Source organism: Lissotriton vulgaris, chromosome 5, assembly GCF_964263255.1.
Source record: "Lissotriton vulgaris chromosome 5, aLisVul1.2, whole genome shotgun sequence".
Taxonomy (NCBI): domain Eukaryota; kingdom Metazoa; phylum Chordata; class Amphibia; order Caudata; family Salamandridae; genus Lissotriton; species Lissotriton vulgaris.
In genome coordinates this window covers 1,917,856,272-1,917,876,660 of record NC_141693.1, presented here as the reverse complement: position 1 = coordinate 1,917,876,660, position 20,389 = coordinate 1,917,856,272, and the positions used below count along the sequence as shown (strand labels likewise).

The following is a 20,389-nucleotide window of genomic DNA, read 5'->3' as shown; positions in this document are numbered from 1 at the left end:
TCCATATGAGCTGGAAGACCCGAGTTGCCCCTTCTCTTCCTGTATAGGGCAGCGGGGTAGGTGCCTTTTCCCATGGCCATACGATCTACCCGATATGCAGGTTCTTCGGTGGGGGAGAAGACCCACCTATTGATATTGACCAGTTGCGTAACCCACTAATATTTCCTGAGGTCCAGTACTGCCAACCCTCCCTCGTAAACCCCTAGTTGCAATTTACGATTCTGGGGTTGCCTCCCCCCCACAGCAATGTGCACTGCTCTGCTTCCACTGCCCGGAAGAAACTCTCCTGAACCACGGAGGGAGTATTCTGGAGCACATACAGCAATCGTGGCAGGGCCATCTTCTTAAACCAAACTGCACGCACCATTTGTGACATTGGTATCCTCTCTCAATCTGTCCAGTTGAGCATGGATGTTCAGGCACATAAAGTCTGAGTCGTATTTCATAATCCATATGCAGAGGTATTTGAACGAGTCCCTGAATGTCAGGTCTACACAAGCCGATGTCAGCACCGGTGCCTCCCCCGCTACTACAAGTACCAGGGACTTGTCCCAATTGACGCAATAGGCGGAGTAATTCCAGAAGGTTCTGAGAATATGTATAAGCCTGTGGAACGTTTGTCTGGGGCGATGTGCATAGAGCACGACATTGTCCGCATATAGGGAGATGCGCTCCTCCCAGCCCCCTGTATTGTCGGGTCACTTCGCACCCACGACGCCAGTGGCTCAAGCACAAGCGCAAACAGGATCGGGGACAGCGGACTCCCCTGTCTAGTCCCTTTGCCAAGGCCAAATACTCGGGACATAGTCCCATTCACCCTGACCCACGCCCTCGGTGCCGTGTAGAGAAGCTGGACCCATGCCTGAAAGGTCGGCCCAGAGTCAAACTTGGTCAGGACCGCAAAGAGATACTCCCATTCTACACTGTTGAATGCCATATGAGCGTCGAGAGACAAAAGTGCTGCCGGCATGTCCGGGTGTTGGGACATCACAGGCATTACACCATATAGGCGCCGTACATTCAGCCTGGTGCTCCTATGGGGCATGAAACCAGACTGATCTGGGTGTATCAGGGATTGAATGACAGGGCTCAGCCGATTGGTCAGAACCTTTTTAAGCACCTTGGCCTCAAAGTTAAGCAGAGAGATTGGTCTGGTGGAGCTGCATCTCTTCTGTAGCTTATCCTGTTTGTGAATTGCGACGATAGTTGCCATACGGAAGTCTTCTTGCAGTTGTCCTGTTGCTTGCGCTTCATTAAACATCTGCAGCATGAACGGGGCCACCGTACTTGCCACACATTTGAAGGGCTCAGCTGGGAACTCATTCGGGCACAACGCCTTACCGGCCTGCAAATCCTTGATAGACCCTACAATTTCCTCGCCGGTCAGGTCTGAGTCCATAGTTTCCCGCTCTTCCTGTCCCAATGTCGGCAATCGTATATCTTTGGGGAACTCTGTACATTCCTTCTCGTCCTTATCAGTCTGTGACTGATAAATTCCCTCATAGTACTGAGCAAAGGCCTCGGCGATCTCCTCACCCCCTTGTCTGATTGTGCAGTCGGCAGACTGAATATCAGAGACCAATATTCCTACTCTTGTCCCTCCTCTCAAACCATGTAATCATCTTGTTCGCTTTGTCCCCCAGATCATATATACGCCATTGCGTCGCTATCGCATGAGCGCGCGCCTGGTCCTCACCCAAATCCCTAAGTTCCTTCTGCTTAAGCCGGAGTGCGTGCACCCACCTCGCCTCAGACCCTGAGTCCCAGTCTGTCTGATGCAAGAGTATGTCATTGCATCGTGCCCGCTTCTCCTTGCGTAGGGCCCCCACCTCCAGCTGGACAAAATCCCTGGACACCGCCCTATAGGCCTCCCATAGTACACAGTGGGACTGCACGGTCCCAACATTCTCGGTAAAGTATTGCTCCATACATTCTTGGTACCTATCTTGGAACTCATGGTCCCTGGAGAGGTAGGGATCCAAACACGGGGGAACCGTCCATTCTCTCTCAGGGAATGGTCAGAAATACCTCTGGCCCTATGGCAGCTGTCTCTAAACAAAGCAGCCGAGGTTGCATGCGTAAAAATGTAATCTAGGCGGGAGCCGCTGCCATGAGCTGCAGAAATGTGGGTGTATTGCCGTGTCTCATGATTATATGCTCTCCAGAGGTCCACTAACCCCAACGCAGTCACAAACGCTGTCAATGGTTGCGCGCCCTGGGTTCTCGACAATGTGTTGTCCCTGTCAAGCTCCTGTGATTTTGCTTCATTCTTGTCCCCCCAATCAGAATTCCAGATGGCATGTCGAGCAAGAGCTTCCTGAGGTCGGGAAATGTCCTCCCATGCATTCGTGGCGGAATACAAACAGATCTGATGTTCAGGGTGAAGCCCTCCCACGTCCCACTCAGCGCCACGTACCGACCCAAGGGATCGCACCACGTCTGTCGCACTATCAAAGGAAGGGAGCTCTTAGACAGGATCGCCACCCCTCTGGAGCTAGAGGTAAAGCCAGCTTGGGCCAGCAGAGTGTAATCAAATCGATTTAAGGCCAAGTACTTGTTACCCTTTAGGTGTGTCTCCTGAAGGAGCATTATGTCTGGGGAGTGTCTGGAGGTATATAAGGACCATGGTATGTTTAATCTTGTCCCCTAAACTATTTAAATTCCACGGCAGTAGCTATTCATAGAAGGCATTCTCGTCCTACTCCCGCCCACCCACCACCCTCGCTGCCCACAACCAGCCTGTCTACACTTACAGATAATGGAAAGCAAGAAATACAGTCGCAATAAACAAGAAAACCCCTGAACAAACATCCACCCCCTAGTCCCTCTACCCAGAATCTCCACCCCCCCCACCCTGCAACCCTACTGTGTGGCTAAGAACTACCCACATCCTCAACTAGCAGAGCGCCTGTCGCCCACCAAACAAGTAACAAGAAATAGGGGGTTGCAGAGCCTCGTCCACCCACATGTCTGTCAGGCCCCATTCCAGCCCGAACCCAAAAGATCTGCAGTTGAAGTGAGTCAATATGGTTCGGGGATCAGATGGCACCCCATTTACCAGGACAGTCTTCCACCCACCCCCCCCCCCCCAAAATATACGTTCCGTGCAGCCGTCCAAAGTTCAAACCCCACAGTCTGGATGGAGCCTCTTTCATCCGATAGCCTCTGAGTCTGCCAGGCTCAGGAATCTGGATCATCGGATGCATTGATTGCATCTGTCCAACCTGCTACGACAACTAGAGGAACCTGGCGAGTGGTCGCGGGCTTCACTCCATTCCCCTGCTCTCCGTCCGCCATCTTTCTATGACCGTGACTCGTGGAGCCAAGCCTGTACCTCAGCCAGAGTCTTGAAGAACCAGGATTAACCTCCGTTGATGCCCTTTAATTTTTCAGGGTGCGTTTCACTGTGTCAAAAGTTTGTTTCTCCTGTTGCACCTTGAGGGTGAAGTCCGGGAAGAAACGCACTACCGCATTCTCGAACGGTAGGTCTCCAAGCTGGCGAGTCGCTTGTAGGATGGCATCTCAATCGCGGTAGTTAAGTATACTAGCAATAATAGTTCGGGGGCGCACCTGGTTTCGGTGGCAGGATAGGAGCCCTATGCGCCCTCTCAACCGCAAAGAAGGCTGAGAGGCGCTTGGGCTTTAAGTGATTCAGGATAAGGTCCTCCAAGAACAAGTCCATACTGGGCCCCTCCGCCCTCTCCGGGACCCCCACCACGCGGATGTTGTTCAGGTGGGCCCTCCCTTCCTGATCTTTAAGTTTAAGAGCCATTTGACGATGCTGATGGACCAACTGCTGGACCCTTTCTTATAGGCCCTGTGTGGCTGATTGCAGGTCAGTAATGTTCGCTTCTGCCACCTTAACTCGTTCCGATGTCTTGTTCATGTCAGCCCTGAGGAGATTAACTTCAATGGAAATTTTATCTATTTTGGTTTCCAGCGACGTTCCTAGCGTCTGGATTGCCGCCATGATCGAACTGAGAGAGGGTTCAGAGGCCACGGCCTTTCCTCCTGCACTGTCCTTATCTATAGCTGGCGATTTGGAGACCGCATATTTGTCCAACTTGTTCGCCTGCACCGGCGGTCCCCCTTTCGGCTTCATGATGGCACTCACCGATGTCCAAGGGCAGCAATGCCCACTCGGCCCTCCACTGTCCTCCACCTCTCCCTCGTCACCAGCACAGTTCCCTCCGTCCGGGCGGGTATGTTATCACTGGGCCTCCGCCCTACAAAACAATTGCTGTCTCCTGCGGTGCACTATCCCCCCAACGATGACTCTCTGCAAGGAGTGCGCCCACGCGGCCTGCAATGTAGTCCTCGGCGCTGGCCCCAGTCGACAACAGGCCCAGTCCTCAGAATCACAGCTTCAGGCGCCAGGCGGGGGGATAGAAGTACGGCGTCTTCCTCCCCGTTGAGAGATCCCGCTCACATGGGCCCAGACCTCGGCCAGCAGTCAACGGGGGCTCAGGATAGGGCACCCGATCCAATTCCTCGCCACATGGGGGAGTCCAGGCACACCACTCCTAGAACGTTCCGCACCTCCTTTTCTCGCCCATCCAGGAAAGGCAGGTGGGGGCAACCTACCAGTCAATCACGAAGTCTCCCCTCATCAGGGCCTTTAATATCTCAGTATTAGGCACTCACCCTCCTGCGCAACGAGCTGAGGTGCTGCGTCAGTCTCGGGCCCCTATTGTAGGCCCTACCAGTCGCAGCAGAGTTAGTTGTGGTACAGGGGGGGAGCCCCCTCACCACCACGTCTTCAGTCGGGCTCCTTCCACACCCTTCCACGTGCCAGGTGGTGTCTCACCAGTGTAGGATGTTGGGCGGGCGCCACCGCCTCCTCCAATCTTCCTAGCCGGTAGCCGGCCCTCTGCCTCATTCAAGGTGCAAAAAACAATGGTCCTTGACCGGTTTCTTAAGGGAAGAATTGAATCAGTTAGCTTAAAGCAGTCAATACATTATTTCGGAGCATGTTAACGAACATTCAGTCTGCTCATGATACTCAATAATTTTACTCAAAACAAACCAAAGATCAGTAAAATGCAACATACAAAAATTCTATTTCACCATGCATTTATTTTAATGTCAACTGGTGAGGCAATTTATTAACCATTCTGCAAGGGGTATTCAAAAAGTAAAAGGTTGCTCCAAAGGGGGGACGTGCATAAAGGAGAGTGCTCAGGTGTGCAGTGGTGAGGGTAGAAGAATCATGGAAGTGACATAAGAAAACAATAGATATGAGTAAAAAGAAACGGCGGAATGGTTGTAAATCACCGTCCTAGATGGCCTGGCCACAATCTTAGTAGTTACGTTTCTTAATTACAATTTCACATGGAATAAGATTCACATGTGGCACGTTTGGATATGGATATAGGGTCCAGGTCCTAAATGAAAGGGGGGGCATCGACGTTTCGACCCGTCTTGCGGCCATGCAAGTAAGTTAGTCCTTGGCCATGCGGGTCTTCCTCAGGACAGGGTGGGGCAACCCTAGATAAGATGGCGGGCCTCCGTGGTACCCTAAGAGTAAATTAGGAAAGTATAAGGATGTTGCACTGATCTTACCATGGGGGAAAAACCATAGGTATGTATGAATAAATAAATCGTTCTTACCCCCTCTGAGTAGGTAGGGTACAATCAATACCAAGCGTGTATACAACAGGTTCACAATTCCCTGTGGCCGTGTGCAACTAAGGCTGCGCATAGAAAGGAATCTGAAAGCAAGAATAAGCATGGATCAGTATCCCAACAGCGAGTAATGAATATGCTACTTACCAGTATGCATCTGTTCTTGGCATGTAGGGCTGCTGACATTCATATCTGTAGCATAGATCACCGCCTAGTGTTGGGTCCGGATAATTGCACATTGTTGTCCTGGAAGAGTCTTCGAAGTATCACGAGATAGGTGGCTCCTCCCTCGGACTACAGTGCGCATGGGCATCGACTCCATCCCCAGATTGTTTTTAGCCATTGTGGCGAAGATGGAGTGTAACAGTGTGAGCGATGACCATGCTAAGAGTAAGTGTGAATTCTGCAGCCGCTACAGGCGCCGGGGAGGAGGGCAAGCGATATGAATGTCAGCAGCCCTACATGCCAAGAACAGATGCATACTGGTAAGTAGCATATTCAGTTCGAGGCATGTGGGCTGCTGAATTCATATCTGTAGCATAGAATACATAGCAGTCCCTCCATTAACGGCGGCCGCCTGTGCCAGCTGCAGATGTCTGAAAAAGTGTCTTTAGAACAGCCTGCCCTACAGCTGCCTGCTGCTTGGAGTGCACATCTACACAGTAGTGTTTAGTAAATGTGTGTGTGGTAACTAATGTGGCTGCTCCACAAATGTCTTCCAAAGGGATATTACCAAGGAAAGCCATGGAGGCCCCCAGCTTGCGAGTGGAGTGGGCTCTGGGGGGGGACTGTTAAAGTGCGCTTAGCCTTTTGATAGCAAATTTGAATACACTTAATGATCCACCTGGCTATACCTGCTTTGGAAATGGGGTTGCCTTTGTGTTGGGCTGAAAACTCAACAAAGAGTTGTGTAGTCTTCCTAAACTCTTGGTCCTATCGATTTAGTACATCAAAGCACGTTTGACGTCGAGAGTGTGGAGCATTCTTTCTGCCACTGTCTCGGGGTTTTGAAAGAACACAGGCAGTTCAATAGTCTGATTGACATGGAACTGTGAAACCACTTTAGGAAGAAATGTAGGGTTAGTGCGCAGCACCACCCTGTTGGAGTGAACCTGTATGAATGGCTCTTGTACGGTGAGCGCCTGGAGCTCACTAACACGCCGCAGGGACGTAATGGCTATAAGGAATGCCACTTTCCATGTTAAGAACTGAACCTCGCATGAATGCAGAGGCTCGAAAGGTGGGCCCATCAGCCTTGTGAGGACCACATTAAGGTTCCATACCGGAGCTGGCGGGGTCCTGGGAGGAATGACCCGTTTCAGTCCCTCTAGAAAAGCCTTAATGGCAGGCACTCTGAAAACTGAGAGATGCCGCCTGTTTTGGAGATAAGCCGCTATGGCGGAGAGGTGTATCCGAATGGAAGTATATGCTAGATTGCATTTGTAAAGATGTAACAAATAACAAATGATGTCGTGAGTAGATGCATCCAGCGGGTTGATGTTGTGTTCAGCACAGTAAATGACAAACCGCTTCCATTTTGCCGCATAGCAAGCTCTAGTGGTGGGCTTCCTTGCTTCCCGTATGATATCCATGCAGTCGGGAGGCAAGTTAAGGTAGCCAATTTCTAAGACCTCAGGAGCCAGATCGCCAGGTTCAGCTGTTGCGGATCTGGGTGCTGAATGTCGCCATGGCTCTGCGTCAAAAGGCTGGGTGTGAGGTACAGCCTTTGATGCGGCACCACGGATAGTTCTAGAAACGTGGTGTACCATGGTTGGCGTGCCCACGTTGGAGCAACCAGGATGAGCGTCATCGAGTGTTCAGCTTGCGTGCCACCAGCGGTATTAGAGGTGCTGGGGGAAAAGCGTACGCAAATCTGCCTGACCAGTTCATCCATATCGCATTGCCCTGCGACTGTGGGTGTGGGAACCTGGCGGCGAAGCTTTGGCATTTTGCATTCTCTTGTGTGGCGAACAGGTCTATCTCTGGATGACCCCACTGCTGGAAGTACGGGCGGAGTACTGATGGGTGTAACTCCCACTCGTGCATCTGGTGGCTGTACCTGCTGAGCAGATCCGCCATCTGATTGTCCTTGCCCGGGAGGTGTTCCGCCATGAGGAAGATGTTCCTCTGAATTGCCACTTCCACATGCTCTGAGCCAGATCAGACAACTGTGGAGAGTGTGTACCTCCCTGCTTTTGAATATAGTACATGGCTGTCATGTTGTCCGTCCGGATCAACACAACTTTGTTGCACAGATGTACCTTGAACGCCTTCATTGCCATGAAGATTGCCATCAGCTCTAGGTAGTTGATGTGCATCCTCTGTTGCTGCGTTATCCATAGTCCCTGCACTGTGTAGTGGAGTACATGAGCTCCCCATCCCTGGAGAGATGCGTCCGTCGTCAGGATAATTTGTGGCACAGGCTCCCGGAACGGTCGACCCTTGCAAAGGTTGTGTGGATTCCACCAATGCAGAGAGTTGTATGCCCGACCGGTCACCAACACTAGGTCGTTTAACTGTCCCTGAGCCTGAGTCCACTGGGTGCGCCAAGCACTCTTGAAGAGGAAGCATATGTAGTCTCGCGTGCGGGACTATGAAGATGCAGGAGGCCATCATGCCTATCAACTGCATGAACACTCTTGCTGGAAGCGAGTGTTGCAGTCTCAACTTCAGGATCAGCGACTGAATGCTGTTGATCCTCACAGAATTGGGCTGAGCCGTGGCTGCCAGAGTATCTATGGTCGTGCCCAGGTACTGCCGCACATGTGCCGGCTGAAGGTGCGACTTTGGGTAATTCAGAGAGAATCCCAGATCGTGAAGAAGGCGAATGGTGTGGGACATGTGGGCGGCACACTGCTGGGCCGACTTTGCTTGGACAAGCCAGTCGTCCAGATAAGGGTAGACGTGAACGTGCTACCTTCTGAGGTGTGCAGCCACCGTCGCCAGGCATTTCGTGAACACCCTGGGTGCTGTGGTCACTCCGAAAGGAAGGACCTTGAACTGATAATGTTGATTCTGAATGGTGAACCTGAGATATTTTCTGTGCGACGGTGTAGAGGAATGTGAAAATATGCATCTTTGAGATCTAAGGTTGCGAGGAAGTCTCCCTGATTGAGCAACGGAAGAACCTGCTGCAGTGTTAGCATGTGAAAGTGTTCTGATAGAATGTACTGGTTTAGGGGTCTGAGGTCCAGTATGGGCTTGAGGGACCCGTCCTTCTTCGGGATCAAGAAGTACAGGGAGTACACTCCTGTGCCTTCTTCCCCCACCGGCACGAGCTCGATTGCCCCTTTTTGCAGCATGACGAGTACCTCCTGCTGCAATAAGTGCAAATGCTCTGTGGACATAGGACGGTGTTCACTGTCTGCTGCCTGCTGCACATATTGGATGTCGTAGCGCTTCTGCACGCAATTGGAGTTTACATTTGCATGTGTGCTGCCTGGCATTTGTTTTCTTGGCGCTTTTGACCGGACCCACCAGTGGTGTGTAACTGTATGATAATAGCTCAGGCTTGACTCGGACTGTGCCCCGGTTTCGTTTTGAATCAGCCCGCCACCATCTTGTTGTTGTTGTCAGCTCTCCTGGCCCACCTCTACCTCCCCGAGACCGCCTCCCAGCGGCCCCTCCCACGCTCCGCCCCCTCCACTATCCATTTATGTCAGATGTCCCCACGCGCAGCGTCCACGCGCTTCGGCCTCGCCGAAGGTGCGCCAAAGGTAAGCCCGTCTACGCCCGTCCGCGCCTGGACCGCGCCCAGCGCCAGTCCCCCTGCCCCTCGCGCTGCCCAGCCCCCCCGCGTTACCTACGATGCCGCCACCCTCCTAGCCCTCAACCCCGGTCGCGCCCCCAACTGCGTCCAAGCCGCTCCTGGACGCACCCATGGACCGTTCTCCTGCCTCTCCTGCAAATTTAGCTGCACCGACAACATCTCCGCTGCGTCCACAACACAGATTCCCGACCCCAACCACCTACAATGCATCCTTCTCAACACCCGCTCGGTCCACAGGCACGCCATTGACCTTTGGAACCTACTAGACACCATCTCTCCTGACGTCGCCTTCCTAACGGAAACATGGATGAACGCTTCCTCCGCCCCTGACATCGCCATCGCTATCCCTGATGACTATAAGATCACACGCAAGGACCGCACCGACCATACAGGAGGAGGAATCGCTATCGTCCATAAGAAATCAATCCGCATCTCAACCAGCTCTGACGCCAACCTCGCTAACTCCGAACACCTTCACTTCCAGATCCACATCGACCCCAAAACCACACTCCGAGGCACCCTCCTCTACAGGCCACCAGGACCCCGCGCAAAATTCAGTGAAGACATCACGGACTTCATCACCCCACACGCGCTCCCCTCCAAAGACTACATCCTTCTGGGAGACCTCAACTTCCACCTTGAAAAGATCAACGACCGCAACACCGCCACCCTCTTGGACAACCTCGCCAACCTCGGACTTAAACAACTGGTCACTTCCCCCACCCACATCGCAGGTCACACACTCGACCCCATCTTCACCTCCAGCAACCATGTCTCCTTCAGCCACACTACGGATCTCCTCTGGACTGACCACAGCTGCGTTCACTTCACCTACAACAAGCCGAAACCCATCATCCACCTCCAACCAACTCTACAAAGAAACTGGAACAAAATCACCACGGAGCAGATCTCCACATCGCTCCTTCAAACCTCCCCAGCCCTCTCTTCTAACGCCAACGAAGCCGCCTCCAACCTCACCCTTTGGTTATCCAACACCGCCGACACCTTAGCACCACTGAAAAAACGTCAACACAAACTTGGCATCAAGAAGGCTTCATGGTTCAACGATGACCTCAAGAAGTCCAAGAAACTGTGCCGCTCCCTTGAAAAGGCCTGGAAAAAAGACCCATCCACCAGCACCAAGGACGCCTTCAAAAGCGCCATCCGTACTCACCACCAACTGATCCGAAAAGCCAAGAAAACAGCACTCAAGGATCGACTTGACAACAACGCCCACAACAGCAAGGAACTTTTCAACATCGTCAAGGAATTTTTCAACCCCTCGGCCAACTCCAACGACATCACCCCCTCTCAAACCCTCTGCGATTCCCTAGCCTCTTTTTTCCACAACAAGATTGCTGACATCCACAACAGCTTTGACAACCAACCCGGAAGCCAACCCACCCTACCATCAGCTGACCATCTTCCCCTCGTTAACACCCTTAACGCCTGGAACCCAATCTCCACTGAGGACACCATCCGCCTGATGAATTCCATCCACTCTGGATCCCCCACAGACCCATGCCCTCACCACATCTTCAACAAAGCAGACTCCATCATAGCTCCGCACCTCCGAGACGTCATCAACTGCTCCTTCAACTCCGCTACCTTCCCAGAAGACTGGAAACACGCTGAACTCACCGCCCTTCTGAAAAAACCAACAGCAGACCCCACCGAACTCAAAAACTACCGCCCCATCTCGCTTCTTCCATTCCCGGCCAAAGTCATCGAGAAAGCTGTCAACAACCGGCTCGCCGCCTTCCTCGAAGCCAACAAATCACTCGACCCCTCACAATCTGGCTTCCGAGCCAAACACAGCACTGAGACCGCCCTCATCGCAGCAACAGACGACATTCGAACTCTACTGGACAATGGAGACACAGTCGCCCTCATCCTCCTCGACCTCTCTGCAGCCTTCGACACAGTCTGCCACAGCACCCTTTTACAACGCCTCAAAAACGTCGGAATCCAAGGAAAGGCACTGGAATGGATCACCTCGTTCCTCACCGGAAGAACCCAGAGAGTCCGCCTCCCACCATTCAAGTCCGAGGCCTCTGAAATCATCTGCGGCGTACCACAAGGATCCTCACTCAGTCCCACCCTCTTCAACGTATACATGAGCCCCCTCGCGGCCATCGCCCGCCAACACAACCTCAACATCATCTCTTACGCGGATGACACTCAACTGATCCTATCTCTCACCAAGGACCCCAGCACCGCCAAAACTAACCTACACGAAGGAATGAAAGAAGTCGCCGAATGGATGAAACAAAGCCGTCTGAAACTGAACTCAGACAAAACAGAAGTCCTCATCTTAGGTAAATCCCCCTCTGCATGGGACGACTCCTGGTGGCCGGAAGCCCTTGGAAAAGCACCCATCCCGACAGACCACGCACGGAACCTTGGCGTCATCCTGGATTCTTCACTCTCAATGAACAGACAAGTCAGCGCCGTATCCTCTTCCTGCTTTAACATTCTTCGCATGCTCAGAAAAACATTTCGCTGGATCCCCTCCGAAACAAGGAAAACAGTCACCCACGCTCTAGTCACGAGCCGACTGGACTACGGAAACACCCTCTACGCAGGTACCACCGCTAAACTCCAGAAGAAACTACAACGAATCCAAAACGCCTCAGCCAGGCTCATATTAGACATCCCACGCAACGAACACATCTCTGGTCACCTTAAAGACCTCCACTGGCTACCCGTCAATAAGAGGATTACTTTCCGTCTGCTTACCCACGCACACAAATCACTCTACGACATCGGACCAGATTGCCTCAACTCTCGACTGTCCTTCTACACCCCCTCCCGCCAACTTCGCTCTTCCAGCCAAGCCCTCGCCACTGTACCTCGCATCAACAAGACCACCATGGGAGGCAGATCCTTCTCATACCTGGCTGCCAAAACATGGAACTCACTCCCCGCTTACCTTCGCCTCACCCAGAATCACCTAGCGTTCAGAAAGCTGCTTAAAACGTGGATTTTTGACAAATAATCCTCCTCCCCTTCCTAAGCGCCTTGAAACCCTCTGGGTATGTAGTGCGCTATATAAATTTTATGACTTGACTTGACTTGACTTTTGGTGGGATGTTAGGTGGAGTGGATGTTAACTCCAGACAACAACCGTATTGGATAAGTTGTCTGACCCACCTGTCTGTGGTGATGGATTTCCAGACTGGCAGGAACTGCTGGAGTCTCCCCCCGACAGGTGTTGTATGGTCGGGGGTAGTGACAAGGCGTCACTGTTTGTTTGTGGTGGAGGAGCGGGAGTTGTTGTTTCCCCGACCTCTGCCTTTGGAACTGTTGCCTCGATAGCCTCCTCTACTCTGCTTGTTGTAGGAGGTCTGCGCCCCACCTTTAGTGTATTGTGTTTGCTGTGACATCTGGCCTCTGGAAACACCTCTATTACTTGAGCGACGAAAAGTACTGCCCCTGAACTGCTGGGACTGTAGAGCCCCCATGGACTTTGCAGTCTCGGTATCTTTCTTAATTTTCTCCAGGGTGGTATCCACCTCAGGGCCAAACAATCGATCAGGGTTCACAGGCTGATTGAGGATGGTGGTCTGTATCTCCGGTTTGAACCCGGAGATTCTGAGCCAGGCCTGACGTCGCAACATTACACTAGTGTTAATGGCTCTGGCCGCGGTGTCAGCGACGTCCAGAGCACATTTAATAGAAGCGTTTGAAATGAGCTTCCCTTCTTGAATGAGCATCTCCGCTGCCTCTTTATACTGATCCGGAAAGTGCTGTAACAGGGTTTCCAGTGTGTCGTAGTGTGCCCTGTCATATCTGGCCAAGAGTGCCTGAGTGTTTGAAATACGCCAGATATTGGCCGCTTGGGCCGCCACCCTCTTCCCTGATGCCTCTAACACTTTAGATTCTTTGTCAGGGGGAGGAGCATCACCCGTTGTATGTGAATTAGCCCTCTTCCGGGCATTAGAAACAACCAGAGAGTCTAAGGGCAACTGGCCCTTAATGTAGGTAGGGTCGACAGGTGCCGGCTTATACTTTTTTTCAATTCTCGGGTTTATAACCCTGGCACGTGTGGGTTCTTTAAAAATGTCTGCAGCATGTTTCAGAACCCCCTTCAGCATCGGGAGAGTCTTGACAGTCTTTTCAGATGTGGAAAAGGTATCAAACAGAAAGTCCACTTCAATGGGGTCAGCATGGAGCTGGACGTCGTGGTTTTTAGCCGCCCTCTCAATTAGAGCATTGAAAGCAGCCGAATCCTCAGTAGGTGAGGTTTTGACACTGTACACTTGAGTGTCCGGTGCAGTTGACTGATCCCCTGGGTCCCCTGCATCGACCCACGAGTCCTGGATATCCTCAGGATCAGTGTCGGCAGGGAAGTTATACTCCTCATCGTCCCCCTCCCCAGCGTCCACGTCTGAATAAGTGGGCGAGGATGGAGCAATGGTTTGAGTCCGAGGATGAAGTGGCTCAACCAGAACAGAGGAATCCGCAGAAGGTTTTTTGCGTTTCAAAGGAATCGTGTACGACTCCATAGGCTGTGCCGGTGTTATCTTTCTCTTGTAGAGGGTAAGTTTACCGGTGTCGGTGTCGATAAAGTGTTCCGACTGCTCCTCCATCAGGGGTTGTTGACGCTTCGAACTCCCAAGAGTCTGCGAAGGCTTCGACCCTGTCGACACCTTTCCGGGTGCTTCGCCGACCGATTTGGGTGCAAACGCTTTCGGCACTTCCTTCGGCGGCAGCGTGAACAGCAGTGGCGCCGAGGACTTTGGCGTCTTGGCAGGTTGCTTCGGGGTGGAAGTTTCCTTCGGATCGACCGCGGAAGCCCTGTCCTTGATGCGCTGCAAGGAGTCCGACACCTGCTTAGTGAAGGATGCGGACGGTTTCGTCGCCCTGACAGACGGTCTCGGTGCACCAGCATGTGCAGACTCGAGCGCCGATGACTTGGCTTTATCCGGCCGATGTGCAGGATCGGCCCCTCTTGGTGCGCCCTGACCTTCGTCCGTGACGACGGCCTTCGGCGCCGACGGTTTCGGAGCAGCGGCTTTGCCAGCTGCCTTCGGCGCCCCCGTCTTCAGTTCGACGCCTTTGATGGATTTTGGCTCGACGCCCTTGAGCGACTTCGGCTCGACGCCCTTCACCGGGTCGACCACTTTTTTCGGCTTCGGCTGCCCCGACACTTCTGAAGACAAGGAGGCGACTAGAGCGACAGACGTCTTCTGTTTCGATGGGGTCTCTATTACTTTCGTTTTCGTCGACACCGAATCTTTCACTTTCAGTTTCGGTTTGACCAACGACGGCTTCGTAGAACTGTCCGTAGCCGGGCCCGTAGGTGAGGCTGTGGATCCAGGTATAAGATCTTGGGTAAGGCCATGTGGCGATCCCTCGACCTGAGCCTTAGTGATTGTTCGAACAAGGCATAGCTTTTCCTCCGAGCTATCTTCCATGGCCCCATAGGCCTCATCGTCTTCTCCTACCTCGTTGACGACTTCTAAGGTATCGAACGCTTCGACGTCTGCGTCGTAGTCGTTACCGATCTCCATCGCTGGAGTAGAAATCTGTTCTTGATCTTCTTGCTTGTCTGCTTCTTCCCCTTCGAAAATGTCCACGGGTGCCGGGGCCGTCTGCTGGGCCTCCTGGCGTGCCACTCGCCGAAGTCGGTAGTCTTCTTGGATCTAAAACGTGAACAAGCCATACAGTTGGCTTCATCGTGATCCGGCGACAGGCACTTGTTGCACATCGGGTGGACGTCGATATGGAGGTACTTCGAGTTGCACACGGGACATCTTTTGAACGGGCTTCGTTCCATGATGAGTCGTAAAGACTGGTTGCGTTGACTGGGCCTCGAGCACCGAAGAGCCACGCGACTCCTCTGGATGTCCGACTCGGGAACTGAGCCGGAACAGATCTGGGCACCAAACGCAATACAATACCGACGCTAAAAGAAAAGGCCTTCGGGCCTTAAGGAAAGTTGATATCAATTTCGAACTGGAGATATCGAACATGCATCCGAACCCAATGGCGGAAAAAAACAATCTGGGGATGGAGTCGATGCCCATGCGCACTGTAGTCCGAGGGAGGAGCCACCTATCTCGTGATACTTCGAAGACTCTTCCAGGACAACAATGTGCAATCATCCGGACCCAACACTAGGCGGCGATCTATGCTACAGATATGAATTCAGCAGCCCACATGCCTCGAACTTGCTGTGCGCAAGGGAGTAACAACAACGTGTGTCTGTTTACCTAGTTGGAAGGTCTTCCAGACAAGACTCGATTTGTGGATGGTTCGTTTAAATTAATGTCGTCCTCGCATGGGAATTCAATTCCAAAAGCTGGTAGAAGAAGAGGGGTTCTGATTAGCCAATTCTCTAAACACTGACAAGGCGCGTGTTAGACTACGGCCCCTGTCGGGTTAATTACCTTCGAAAGCTGGAGCACAGTGTTTCGGTACCGCCTGCACGAGCTGGATACTAGAAACGCGAGGACCTCGAGGACGTATTTAAAAACGGAACCGCGTGAACGTCAGCCGACGTTGCCGGTTCCGCGGTGGGTGCCAAAGTAGACAGACTATACTAATGTAACGGCACCTCTTACGGAAAGCAGGCGATGAGGAGGTGAAATTATGCCCGTGTACATAGGAAGTTTAGTTACAGTAGGAATATTAAATTACACAAGTACCTGGTGCAACCGGGCAACATACAATTATATTGGTGTATTCAGCATCGAATTTCACAGATGGCAATGGGGCATAGCTTGTGATGCAAAGCGAGTCAGTGATTTGATTAACCATACGTGTGAATACAAGGAAAAAAACTGTACTTTTCAGACAATTGGCATAAGTGAAACAATAGTATCCACGTATGTGATATAATAAAAATAAAAGGCTAAAACATACATATGAATACATGGGAAAACCAGTACTTTTCAGGCAATTGGCATAAGTGAAACAAGGGTATCCACGTATGTGATATGATTAAAACAAAACCAAGAGGCAGCTCAGTACATTTCAGGTAGTAAGCATGAGTGAATCAATGGTATGCACATGCGATCCAAGTGGGGACGGTTATGCATGCAATTGCAGTTGTAACCATCTAAGGTCCAGTGACCTGACCATATCATTAGTGGTGTCTAAAGGTCAGTCGGTGTGTGTAGGTACGGAGAAAGGACTGGCTGACTCATGGGGCAATGAAGGTATACACTAGAGCCCTAATGTAACCGAGAGACATGTCTATGTGAACAATCTCACCCATTGTTCAACATGGCGACCTGTCTGCTGATCTCCTCAAGCTCATTGAGACCCCTTGATACAGTATCTAGGGAGTGTATCCATCTACATTCCCTTTTGTTTAGTACGCATGTGAAATCGCCACCTCTAGGGTTAGGTTTAACTTTTTCGATCACCCACCACCTGAGGCTTTCAGCTGTATGTTCAAAACTTGTGAAGTGGTCCACTAATGGTGCTCCCTGTACTTTGCAGCGTATACGACAGCAATGTTGCAGGATACGGCATTTCACCCACTGTAATGTATGTTCATGTAGTTTATAGGTCTGTTCATTGTGAGTGAATTCCGTTAGTTCCTCAGTGAGTGGGCAAGCTTTGCATGTGCCGCACTTGCAATGCCCCTTGACAGGAGGGATGCCCCACAGGGTGGATTGTCCAGGGGTTCGTGATGAGTGCAGTAGGGACTTTACTACACAGTCCCTTACGTTTTTACCTTTCCGGAAGGCATGTAGAGGGGGTGGCATATTACCCAACTCGTCTGCCACCATGTGTCAATGTTGATTGATAGTTTTCTTGATTGCACTACTCTAGGTGTTAAAGGTCGTCACACAGACCAGTCGTTCTTCACTCTTAGTTTTAGTCTTGGGTTCCAATAGGAATTCCCTATGAATATACCATGCACGTTTTCGTGCCTTCTTGAGCAATTTGACGGGGTAACCAAGCTCACTGAGTCTTGCCAGAAGGTCAGCCAACTCATCGAAAAAGTCTTCCTTCTTGGAGCAGTTCCTACGTAACCTCAGGAATTGTCCGAAAGGGAGATTGTCCCTGAGGTTACGGGGATTCGTGGCTAGTGTATCTCAAGAGGGTGTTACGCTCACTACTTTATCTAAACAGGCTTGTGTATAGTTTACCTGATTCAGTCTTGATTTGGATGTCTAAGAAGTTAATAGACAGCCTGTCTGACTCTAATGTAAATTGGATGTCTGAGGAGATGAGCAGGTATTGAGCCAGTGGTGAAAGGTCTTGAGTTGTTCTTCACTACCTCCCCCCCCCCCCCCCCCCCCCCCCCCCCCCCCAAATGATCAGGATGTCGTCTATATAGCGTCGCCATAATGTTATGTTGTTCTGGTAAGGGTTGTGCTCATTGAGGATACATTGATGCTCGTACTCACTCATGTAAATGATGGCTAGATTAGGGACAAAGCTAGCCCCCATCGCCACTCCCTTGGTCTGGACATAGTACTGTCCCTGAAAGAAGAAATAATTCTTAGTCATAGCTATTTTAAAGAGCGTGACAATAAATTCAGTAGGGACCCTATGTGGTGCCGGTCTTCTATTGAGTACCAAGTCTATGCATGTCATGGCCGCTTCTTGAGGGATGTTGGTGTGCAGGGCAGTTATGTCCATAGTGGCTAGTACGCTCGTCATAGGATCAAGGGGACGCTCATCAACTAATTAGATAGTTTGCATAGTGTCCCTGAGGTAGGTGGACGTCCCCTTCGCAATAGGTTTTAAGAAAACATCAATGTATTTACAAAGTGGTTCAAGCAGTGAAACACAACCTGAGACTATCGGTCTTCCTGGTGGGTCATGCATTTGTTTATGTATTTTAGGGAGGGTGTATATAGTTGGCATTCTTGGGTTCTTATTGTTGAGGTAGTCATGTTCAAGTTTATTGAGGCACCCTGCATTTAATACCTCACGTGTTACCCTGGTGATGGTTTCACTGATCTCTTTTGTGGGGTCTGTTTTCAGTTTCATGTAGTTACCCTCAACGGATAACTGCGAGAGGATTTACCTCTTGTAGTTCTCAGTGTTCTGTACTACAATCGCCCCGCCTTCATCGGCAGGTTTGATCACAATGTTGGTGTTGGTTTTTAAAGATTCCAATGCCTCCCTTTCGTCTTTACTGATGGTATATTTTACGTATTTCCTAGTGGCCAGTAGGCTGTCCACGTCACGGAGTAAGACTTGTTCAAAGGTCAACAGTTCATGAGGCACATGGTTTGTTGGGGGTGTAAATTTGGAAGGGGGTCTTAGTCCCGTACCCAAGAAACTGGGGTTGTGCGGAACCTTAAGGAAGTGATGCTTAAGTCTAACCTTCCGAAAGAACTGGTGTAGTTCTATTTTTAGGTTAAAATTGTTGTCCATTGAGGTAGGCACAAAAGATAGGCCTTTGGATAAAATGACTTGTTCATTGGGTTTCAGCACATAGAGAGATTCACCACAGGGTTTTCGGGTGTGTAGGTTACCATCTGTAATGTTGGCGTCTCATTTGAATATCCCCTTGGGTTTCCTGTTGGAAGTGAGTCTGTTTCCTCCCTCTCCCTCTGCCTTGGTTCCAAGTGGGTGCCCTGGTCCCCCTGGGCCTGCCCCAGGGGCGTCCCTAGCCTCGCTGACCCCACCATGTGTCCTCTCCTAAAAAAGGCTGTTGGTCAGTGTAGGAAGGACTTGGAGTGTTTGTGGCTGCACTGGGACCTGCAGGCGGTACCGAGACGCGGTGCTCCACCTTTCTAAGGTAACTAACCCAACAGTGGCCGTAGTCTAACACGCGCATTGCCAGTGTTTACAGAATTGGCTAATCAGAACACCTCTTCTTCTTCCAGCTTTTGGAATTGAATTCCCATGAGAGGACAACATTAATTAAAACGAACCATCCACAAATCGTGTCTTGTCTGGAAGACCTTCCAACTAGGTAAATAGACACACAATGTTGTTATTCCCTTGCGCACAGCAATTACTCGCTGTTGGAATACTGATTAATGCTCATTCTTGCTTTCAGATTCCTTCCTACGCGCAGCCTTTGTTGCACACGGCCACAGGGAATTGTGAACCTGTTGTATACACGCTTGGTATTGATCGTACCCTACCTACTCAGGGGGGTAAAAACGGTTTATTTATTCATACATACCTACAGTTTTTCCCCCATGGTAAGATCAGTGCAACATCCTTATACTTTCCTAATTTACTCCTAGGGTACTACGGAGGCCGGCCACCTTATCTAGGGTTGCCCCGCCCTGTCCTGAGGAAGACCCGTATGGCCAAGGTCTAACTTACCTGCATGGCCGCAAGACGGGTCGAAACGTCGACGCCCCCCCTTTCATTTAGGACCTGGACCTTATATCCATATCCATACGTGCCACATGTGAATCTTATTCCATGTAAAATTGTAATTAAGAAACGTAACTACTAAGATTGTGGCCAGGCCATCTAGGACGGTGATTTACAACCAGTCCGCCTTCTCTTTTTACTCATATCTATTGTTTTCTTATGTCACTTCCATGATTCTTCTACCCTCACCACTGCACACCTTAGCACTCTCCTTTATGCACGTTCCCCCTTTTGGAGGAACCTTTAACTGTGCGAATACCTTATGCAGAATGTTTAATAAATGAATTGCCTCGCCAGTTGACATTAAAACAAATGCATGGTGAAATAGAATTTTTGGATGTAGCATTTTACTGATATTTGGTTTGTTTTGAGTGAAATTATGGAGTATCATGAGCAGACGGAATGTTCTTTAAAATGCTCCAAAATAATGTATTGACTACTTTAAGCTAACTTATTCAATTGTTCCCTTAAGAAACCGGATAAAGGACCATTATTTTTTGTATCAAACTGTACCCAGGTCCAAGACCTTTCAGGGTGACCCCATTTTTGGTAATGGTCATTCATGGTCATTCAAGGTGCAAGCGCCCACAGATTTGAAGGCGCAGTCTAGACCCTGAGGTCCCTTGCACACCCCTGCCGGTCGGTCGCAGCGGGGCCCTCCGTGTGGCAGTATAGTATTCCAGGAAC

General features: G+C 50.9%; 2 protein-coding genes across 2 annotated transcripts in view; both read right to left on the bottom strand.

Annotated features, from left to right (window-relative positions):
* The window catches only part of LOC147717716 (E3 ubiquitin-protein ligase TRIM39-like), a 227,488-nt gene that overhangs the window by 5,885 nt on the left and 201,214 nt on the right, over positions 1-20,389 (bottom strand). The window lies entirely within an intron of this gene.
* LOC147717717 (uncharacterized) lies at positions 12,637-15,176 on the bottom strand. Its single transcript, XM_086924497.1, is given in 2 exon segments — positions 12,637-15,029; positions 15,032-15,176. Coding segments are annotated over 2 exon segments (2,538 nt in total).